This window comes from Falco rusticolus, chromosome 6 (genome assembly GCF_015220075.1).
Source record: "Falco rusticolus isolate bFalRus1 chromosome 6, bFalRus1.pri, whole genome shotgun sequence".
NCBI lineage: Eukaryota > Metazoa > Chordata > Aves > Falconiformes > Falconidae > Falco > Falco rusticolus.
Window position 1 is genome coordinate 12,276,266 of NC_051192.1, and position 10,076 is coordinate 12,286,341.

The 10,076-nt window shown below is 40.7% G+C and overlaps 1 protein-coding gene across 1 annotated transcript; it reads left to right on the forward strand.

Annotated features, from left to right (window-relative positions):
* The first annotated feature begins 753 nt into the window (after positions 1-753).
* Positions 754-5,524, forward strand: DYNLT2 (dynein light chain Tctex-type 2). The gene is given in 4 exon segments (XM_037391488.1): positions 754-2,173; positions 2,176-2,252; positions 3,090-3,248; positions 4,594-5,524. Coding segments are annotated over 4 exon segments (459 nt in total). The 5' UTR covers positions 754-2,046; the 3' UTR covers positions 4,690-5,524.
* The last annotated feature ends 4,552 nt before the right edge of the window (positions 5,525-10,076 follow it).

Here is a 10,076-nt window from a genome sequence, read left to right on the forward strand (position 1 = left end):
GTGACTTTTTTCACAGGTTAATTTCCACTGATGTGGATTGGGATGCTGATTTGAGCAGCTCAGCTGGGAGACTTGAGGTGGGTTTTATTCTGTTAGGAGACCTGTGATGAGTGATGTGAATAAGCTGTAAATAATATGGTCAAGTTTGTATTCATAAACCAATATTCATTTCAATGCATAAATAAGCTTGTAATTGTATAGCGACAAAGGGGTTAAAATGTCTGAAAGATCATATAGACTGTCTGGCAAGAAAGTTGCAAATCTCTGCAAGGGGAGCTGTCCTCCTTATCTGCAAAGCAAGCTGCCCTACCAAGGAGGTAACGGGACAGCAGGATGGCCTTGAGTAAAATTAACAAGGAGTATTGTAAAAACCCTGGGAAAGATTTCTACAAGTCTGCCAACTCATCACTTTTGAGAACTAAGGTGAAAAGTACACCATGAGGAAGACCTACGGCCTTCCTCCCATAGACCACTGCCCACATTCTAAAGACCCCGGCCCACAATTTTTGGAAGAATCTGCGCAAGCGTGAAAGACTGATAAGCTAATTAGCATACGCAGCGAGGGTAGGCGGGTTCAGGTAATGAATATGTATAGGCATTAATGGAATATTCATCGTTTCATTATATAAATATAAGATAATCTGCCCCTCTGGGTGTGTACGATTGGTGGAAGGATCCCCCGTACACCCGGCGCCGACAATAAAGAATACTTAATCACTAAGAAATTCTGAAGACGTTCTTTGAAACATGAGCAGGCAAGGGCTGTAGTCTTTAGATAGATCTGAATTTCAGTTAGAAGATAACGAGTGTCCACAGCCGAAGTGCAAATGTGTTTTCTCCTTGTGTTTTTAGTGTAGTGTAAGTACTATTCAGAGTCTGCATTGTTGTCATGGTATCTACAAACATCTGTAGCCAATTTGCGCAAGAACTGTTAACATCACTGCTTTTTAACAGTTATCTAACGGTAACTAACCAGAGGAGAGTAGCTAATGTCCATGGTGTTGACAGGGCTAAAGTGATTTCATAGAGAAGAAACTGCACTGCTTCCCTTACTCTCAAACTCCTCTGACTGAAAGATTTGTGAGCCTGGGTAGTGCATCTTTTCAAATAATTCTCATGGAACTTGTATATTATCCAGAAGTGTATGACTTTTTTCCTATACTACTTAGTGTAAGCTTTGCACTGTGGTGTTGTAGCACCTTTGTGATCTTTTCTGCTCTTCTGAGCAGAAACTGATGATTTTCTGTCACCTAAGTTCTAGCTGTAGTAGGAAGTGGAGTGAGGGACTGACGAGTCAGCAAAACTTGGAAGTGGTTAGTTAGGAGTTGTCTGGTGTAGAAGACCACTGTCTGTAGCATTTGTTATGATCTCATTGGTTCCATGTGCTTTTCTGTCTGTCTTGTTTTGTTACTGTTTTACAGTACTATTCTAAGCCAGCCATGGAGGACAGCAGGTGAGTTGCTGCTTGCATTTGTAGAGGGACAAATTTTGTTATGTACATTGAAGGGAATGATAGTATGCAGACTGGGTGGGGAGAAAACATGGATCCTCAAGAGTTGTGATGACAAATAAAAAGAATGATTACTCTGTTTTTAAGTGCCAAGTAAAATTACAAAGCTTGCAAATTGGAGCATATTTTTATCTCTTTATTAATGAGCAAATTAAGTCATTAATACATAAAATATTTGTTTACTAGCTTCACAAGGAACAAGGACAAGTAATATGATGTAATAAATTAATGGGAACATATATTTTGGGGTTTGTGTATGCTGTTTGAATGAAAAGCTTGAAGTTGTGGTTAACAGTCTTGGACACAGATGTTGATATCTGTGTGTTTTTACCTAGAAAATTCAGTGTATTAAGAGCGCTAGTATGGTGTGTCTGATTAACTGAGTTTCAGATGAAGATACCTATTTCTTTTTTGGTAACGTATTCCTAGACAAATTGTTCTTTTTCCTCTTAGCTGTACACTATAAGTATTATTTAGAGACTATTAAATACTAAAATACTGGCATGTGATGTGGACTTTTTTATTCTTTTGCACAGATGAAAGGAAAAAGTACACAGTCAAATTATGAGGCTTTAAGTATGGCTCCAATGGAAGAAGAGTATTTTACTGATTCGATGAAAGCTAAGCTATTGATGTTCAAAGCTAATAGGGCAAAGATAAAACATCAAATACATACAGACTGGAGTCACATAATAAATTTAAGGATTATTTAGTAAGAGACAAAGCTCAAGTGATACTAATGGTATAGGGGTTTTTTAATTGTAATTTTATTGCAAAAGTAGCTTGTCTTGCAAAGAATATGTTAGTGGAACACTGTACATTGCATAAACTTAACATATGCATAAATCTTTGTGGACTTGTAGTTTTGGCACACAAATGTAGTGTGAATATGCTCTGTTTTGTAAAGTGCAGAAGGCGCTATGCAAGTTCGCCACTGAGCACGTGCTGTTAAGGTTGAGCTGAAGTTTCCTAAACCCATACCTGTTTCTAAATGAAATTGAACTACAACACAGTTAAAAACAATCTAATCTCCCAAACATCCAGTTATCCAAAAAATCTTGACCTTGAATTTGTGGAATTCTACCCTTTCAATTAGTTCCTCTAATGCCCCATGACCTGCAAAAAATACACTTGGTGTCCTTGGTAGACTGACTGCCACCTAGAAAAATTAACAGATTGTTCTCCGTCAGTTTTGCTTGAGATAATATGTAGCTGTTAATGACACCTTGCATAGTTACAACCAGCTCTTGTACTTCAGCTGTCTGGAAGGCATGCCTTGAATGTCTGGAACAGGTATTTGTAGTGCTATTTTCCAGTGAACTGAGCCCAAGTGAAGAGAAGAATACACTCCTGATTATTAAATGGAGATTGGCTGAATGTGTTTGTCACTTTTGAAAATTAGATAATACATTTTAGAGTAAAAGTAATGCAACCTTTGCTGTTTGAGAGCATCCATCTATGTTGACTATTCTGCTCATTAGTTCTTCTAATGTTCTTGTGATGAAAATGACTGTAAAAGCTTTTTTGCAAAAGACTACCAGGATGAAAACTTAAGATCTATCAAAAACAATTTTGAAAGAATAAACTTCAACAAGCCAAATATGATGGAGTTTCTAGTCCTTCCTTGTGTGCTTCAATCTCAGAAGAAATATTAAAGGCTGTGAAGGAATTGGTATTTGATCGTTACAAGTATGTGGTATCCGTACTAATTGTGGAAAAGGCAGGTCAGGCAATAAATGTAAGCAAACACATTACCCGCAATATCTTTTGCAAATTGAAAATAGTTTTTATAACTGTGTGTTATGTAGTAGGCGTTCATCCGCATTCAGCAGCGTAGCTAATTTGAGTTGGTCTTGAAGCCAACTCAAGGTTCTTTATGGAGAGTAATATACCAGGCGATGGGTTAAGGTACTGCTGTGATTCTACCTAACCCTGTGAAGCTGGTTGTCTTTTTTTAATTCAGTAACAGTGGTAAGCAGCCTGTGCTGCTCTTCCCTGTCAATGGGTTATTACTGCTGTGTGCTGTGCCAGTATAGTTACATGTCTGCTGTGAGTTTTCTTTTTCCAATGTACTTTGATATCCAGCTGGGTCATCACATCCAGTGCAAAATGCTGTGCAGTTGTAGTGTGGGGTGACATGGAAAGGTACAGGTGGCAAGGAAAGGGATGGAAACTCTTTCAACTGTAGCTGCTACCAAAGGTGCTTCTGGCACTATAAATTAACATTAGTGATCTGAACTTGGCACACCCAAAAGAAAAGCATTCTTAGACTTTCCTGTGTTGGATATAAATTTGTATGTATTGCAAGCTCCCACTGGCATTCAAAACACTTAGGTATCTTGCGGAGCGTCAGAGCGTACTTCTGTTTAGGAGTGTTCATCATCAGCTCTTAAACCTCGATGAAACCATACCTGGTTTTAGCAGGTTACATGAAACAATGTTTGAAGGGTTGTCAGCTTCAGTAATGAAGCTGGTCTGAGGGGCCTGCATCTACCTGCTACTCTGGTGCTGTCTCACAGCATGCTGCCTCAGAAGTTGTACTTTGACAAGAGGAGCTGAGGGTTAAAAGAGATTACTGAAATGGTCCGAGTTAACTTTTTCCCCTCTGAGGAATGTGTTTATTCCAGCAGTCAATTCACACATTTTAGCTTTGAAAAGAATTTAATCAGAAAAGCAGAGAGCCCAGTAAACAGTCACAAGTAGACTGGTGGAGTAAGCTGGAGGTGGAGGAGTGGGGGACGTGACACCTTAGTTGTATATGTTCCCAAAACTAGTGTCTATTCACATTGATTTTGAAGGGGTGCTGTTAGAGTACATTAAAGTGCTAACAAGTGAACATCACAGAGAACTGAGTTTTTGCCGTAGAAATTTTTGGATCTGTGGGGGTGGGAGTTTCACTGTGAAGCAAGGATGTGTATTTCAACATCAAACAAGACTTGTTCATTCTCACTGTAATTTTGCAATTGTTATTTCTGCTTGTAACTTTCATAATGCAGTTCTGTCAGCATTTATATAATACTGTGTTCTTTAAACGAACAAAAAACTGTGCAGTATATAGATTCACAGTTTTTTCTTTTCTTTAGGTTGCCAGCAGATGGATCTGGGATGTTCAAAGAGACACTTGGATTTCAGCTAAATGTGAAACTGAAATTAGCTTAAATATAAGGCCCAATTCTTAGATTTAGTAAGTCTTATTAATGCTGCCCTAGGTGGAAACAATCCCTTGAAAACACCCCTGACCTGGAAGGACTATCCTGGTTTGGTTCTATTTCATGCCTGTTTTAACCCAGTGATTAAAAACTCGGTCATGCTCTCAGAAGACTTAACCCAGTGGACATCCTTGAGGTTACTGCTGGAAGCTGTTAGTCCTTATCTATGCCAAACAATACCAAAATGGGAAATTTGCTTGCTCCTCTGTTCATAGCCCAGCATGTAAGTGTCCACCAAAATCATCTGAAGTTAATGTGCTGGCTGTGCATGTCAGTGACAAAGACTTACATTACCTAATCGCTCACAGATCCATCACAACTGCTAAATATGACAGACATGAGGCAGAATCCTGTCTGGAGCACAAGAAGATTGAGGATCTCTAGGCAGTGCAGTGCTGGTACAGTTGTTTTGTGCTCAACCTGTGACGAGACACTAACAAAAGCAGTGGCCAAGAACTAGAGAAAGCAGAACATAACATAAAGTTATGAGGTTGCTCTGATAGTTGAGGCTGAAATGAACATAGGAAAGATCCACAAACATGGGCAATCCAATTCCTTCTTCTTCTGGCCTGTCTGCAGTCAGATTAATTTTGGATAAAAGTGTGAAGAAGTGGAGAGGCTGCAGTGGGCACCAGCCTCTGCCAACCTGGCACCAAGCACAGACCCACCAGCCAAGAACCAAGCTTCTGAGGGTCCAGCAGGCAAGTTTGTTTTAAAACCTGCATTATAGTCTTTATAATCCTGTTCTTGATTCTAGCTTTTTGAATTGTAAAAGCCTTTTGAAAAAGGTCTGATGAAAAATTTATTACTGAGAGTTTTATAGCTCATTCCAGACTAAACAGCTTATGCCCCAAAATACAAAATAATTCCACTTACTTTTGGGCATCTAAAGGAGGAACAAAAGTGAGGAGCACAATGGGCCTACAATTTCATTCCTGTTCAGAGAAAGAAGACGCGCATATACACTGATTAAGTTGAATCTTACTAGTTTACAAAATATTCCTTAGAAATACCCTTGAAATGCCTTAGAAATTTCTTAGAATCACCCCTGCAGTGAAAATCAAGGCTATTCTGATAATCTGCAGTTGTGCATTTTATCCATTTGGATGATGTGATAAAATTATTGTATCCTTGATATGAAGTCAGCCATGTATTAGTACATCAGTAAGATGTGTAAGCCTGTTATTTATCTCCCAGACCAAGGCCAATGAAGAATGGTTAATCCTTGCCAGCACCTCCACACAAAAGGAAAACTACATCTCGGATGCAATCAGGATTCTGCTGCTGGTCTGCGAAGGGCTGAGTTTTGCAGTGTTCCTAAATGGACAACAAAGAGCTCGATATCGAGCAGGAGAGGGAAGGAAACGGGCACTTTTGTTAAAGAAGAGGTGATTTGTTACTGTGAGACAAGGAGACTCGCTTCATGATGTCTCAGAATTCACAGGCAGGAAAAGAGACTCCAGCTTTCTCCTAGAGACTAGGATTTCTGTAGAAAGTTTGGAACGCTTAGAGAGCTCATGTGTCTTTGAAGAAGTGGACTGTGAAACAGAGCATCAGAGCTGATGCTCTACAAAAGTGTGCTTAAGACCTCAGCATCAGGTATATGAGGTCAAGAAAATGTGACTGACAGGGCTCATTTTGTTGAAGGGTAACTAACAGAAAACTTGTGCAGAATGGCCAAGGAAAGAGAGTTCGGTAACCTGTTCATACCTACAGAGGCTGTGGAGCATGACGGGATGTGATGCCTGGAGAAGGTTCAGCTGTGGAGCCATAACAATGCCTGTTCAGTTTTCCAGATTTTTAGGATTTGGTAGTTTGACAGATTGGTTTTTGAAGCTGTTTGCAGGGGCAGAGCTAAACAGTGAGATGCTGGCAGGCAGGCACACAGATAGAGTCATTTCTCTTACCTGGTTTCTCTGCAGCTTCCACGCACACACTGGGATACATGCCCGCTCTGTAAGTAGCAAGCAGGATGAAAGTCTTTGTCTTCACAACTATCAGGCCTCCATCTGGCTAGATAGTACGGAAAATTGGTAAAAGGTTACAAGGTTCTAAAAAAATACATAGGTATACATATTTGCCTGATAATTTGGGCCAAATACAGGCATTTCTTTGCCAATATACCTATTTTCTTGGGGGAAAAAAAAGGCAAATATTGTCTTAAAGTCTAAGCCAGGATGCAGATAAACAGTGATAATGTTCTGAAGACTGCTGACTATTAAAGCAGGTCAGTCAAATGCTTTATTATATTGCTTGTTCTCACTTCCATTGATTCATGTGCTATTGTACAGCATTTCAAAGAAGTGTTATCCTAGTGCTTGATGTCGTATGCAAAAGCATGATGAACTGATTTCAAGGAGAACAGGATGGGTCCTGCACCTGGTGTTAGGGAAATGAATGGTGTTACCCATTCTATTTGTATTAAACAGCTGACACTTGTGTATCCTGCACTGATTTCATTCCACGCCTGCTGGGAAGGTAATACAGAGAAAGAAAGCAGCATGTGAAGGCTTTCTGCTTGTGTTAAGGTATTCATGTAACCAGGCAGCAAGGGAAGGAAGTAGGAAGTCTCCAAATTTCTCAGGATGGCTACAGCTCTTGTCAACGTACATTCTGAAGATACATGGAATGCTCATCTGCATGGACACATTTATAATACGCCTCCTTGAAGCAGAGTCCTCCCCTTCTAACTTGCAGTAAGTTCTTGTAGAAAGTGTAGATAAGGTTTAAAGCACTCTGGTGGCACCTGTGTCAATACAGCACAGTGTAACGGACCAAAAATGCACCAATTTGCAATGATGAACTGCTTTCCACCCTCCCACTGTTTTTGATAGTTCATAAAAATTATGATGTTAAAAAAAAAATAATCTGCGTGCTTTGAAACTAGACCTAGTTCCTGTACAGTCCACTATATTTTCAAAGTCTTATTTGAAGCTGTCTGCTTAGTCTGCCATTACTATCTGCGTAGGCCCATTACTCAGTACCATGTCTCTAGGTAGGCAATGTGCCTGTGGTGACTGGACCCAAGGCAGAGCTCACCCAAGGATGCCAATTTCAAATACTCTTTAAGTCTTCAATGGGAAGTGTAACCTTTAGCCGGTCCAGAGCAGATGACCACACCTCAATGGAGCAGTCTGCACAGGTCAAATCTGTTCATGTCAATGACTTCTTGGGCACAGTGTATGTGTAACTGGGTCACTGGTTTGGCAGATTTATATTTAACTGGTTGGATAAGATGATCCAGTGATCCCTCCTGGCCTGAAATTCTTTCAAGTCAGTGGAGATGGTGATAATTAACACCAGCTGAGGACTTCGCTCTGCACCTCAGCATGTAATCTTTGCTGAAAAGCCAGCAGGCTGGCATCTCTGAAAGCTGTGGTTTATACTTAAGATCATTTATATATTAAAGATTATGTCACTGTTAGCTAGTGGGCTAATGGCTCGCTCTGCTGAAAATCTGTCTCTGGGGATGGGGCTATCTTAACAAGGGCTTCGTCTTCTGAACATTCTTCTGAGTGTGCCAAGGACAGCAGCATGCACCCCTGGAAAAACTTCCTGGAAGTGTTTGAGAGCTGGTATCATGGGGTTTAGGAGAGGAAGTGGTACCACCTTCCAACGACATAAGGGGAGGACTGTGGTGTGGGAAGCATTTCTCAACTTCTAGAAAGTTCACAGACTTTGTCAGGGAGTATTAGTTTTGCCATATAATATGATATGACTAGAAGTGCTTTTATTCTGCTGTTTATCAGCTGATGCACAATGAAAACAGATAAACTACATATATGCCAGCAAATTTAAGGTGCCAGGGAGCAGTTCTGAGTGCTGTCGGGACAGTCTGGGTGGTGTTTTGGCCTGAGCCAGTAAGCACTTTCCCAAACAATTCTGAGGCACAGTCTAAATTTAGAATGGCCCAGGACTGCTCCCCATAGGCAACCTGGTACAGCCACTCTGTTTCGGGGTTATAGTTATGGGCACGGCGTATTCCATACCAGCAGGTCTCAGTGCCAGAGAACAGACCTACGTACATGTGCTTCACTGGTGGAGTCATTGAGTGCGGAGTGGTTAAAAAGGACTCCTTGAAAATGCCAGTTAAATGGCATCTTTCTTCTGAAAATCAAAGATGTGACGTTAGCTTCTGAACACAGTAGCTAGGCTGCACGCCTGTAACTCGGTCTCTGAGGTTGAAAGAATCAAGTGTATTTAGTAAAGCGCTGTGCTCCCTGCCTTTTACTGCTACTTTGTGCTCTAGATTCCCAGAGTTTCTACCTCTGCTTCACTTCCCTGGATGCTCTTGGATCTCTTACGTTAGTAAAAGCCATAGGTTGATGCACAGACTTGTCTTTTATGTCAATGATAGCTGCGTTTTCCACATGCTTTGTTCTGATAAGACTGTCATTCAGCAAAGCCTGCAGCTGGTTCATTTTCCTTCTGTTCTGTAAAAAGAAATCGATGTATAAGTGTTCATTCCCCTTCCCATTTATACTGGAAACCAGATCTTCCTCTGTGTGGATTCAGGAGTTTCAGCAGAAGTAATGCTAGGTCTCAGATAAGCAAAATAACAAAACAAAAATCCTGAAAACAAGAGAACAGCAGAATAGACCAGCAGGAAAATGCTTTCTCAGAAAGGACAAAAAGCCTCTCTCTTTCCGAGAGGCTGGGGGTGAGGGAGGTGGGACTATTTTCTCCGGCGGAAGTACACAGGTTCTTGTTCTTGTACTCAGAAAGGAAAAAGCCTTTCTCAGAAAGGACATAGAAATCCAGTTACATTTTTATAGTGTAAGTATTTCTGGGTGCTTTTTTTCCTGGCATTTAATTTTCCTCTCACTGACGAAACTGTCCACAGTGAAAACACTAAGAAATGAGATAAAACTTGCTACAACCAGCAGATCAGAGCAGAAATAGGAGGGCTGGGGGTGCTTCTGGGGCAGGCTTGACACAACCCCAAAATTACTTTCTTTTTAAATGGTCAGCATTAACATGGTTATTAGACCTCTGGGTCGCTGCAACACTGCTGGGGTGCTGCTTGGGAATAAATCTTACGTTTCTCTCATGGGATGGTCTCTCTGGCTGTCTGCATCAGCAACAACAGCAATCAGATGCTGATTAAACCTTCAGAGAATTGTCACCAGGCATCTTCTTTACTTCAGCCCTGCCCAGCCACTAGGTGCTGGCAAAAACTGCAGGCCAACAATTCTGTCTGTGCCATTGTGTCCGTGCCCCTGACACTAAGCACATGGACATGTGCTCAAATCATAATTAATTAGCAGAAAACTAGTATTTTTATTCTCACTAGAGCAAAGCCATATCACACATCAGGTTTCAGTTTTAGTTTTATGAAATCAGTATGACGTGATAAT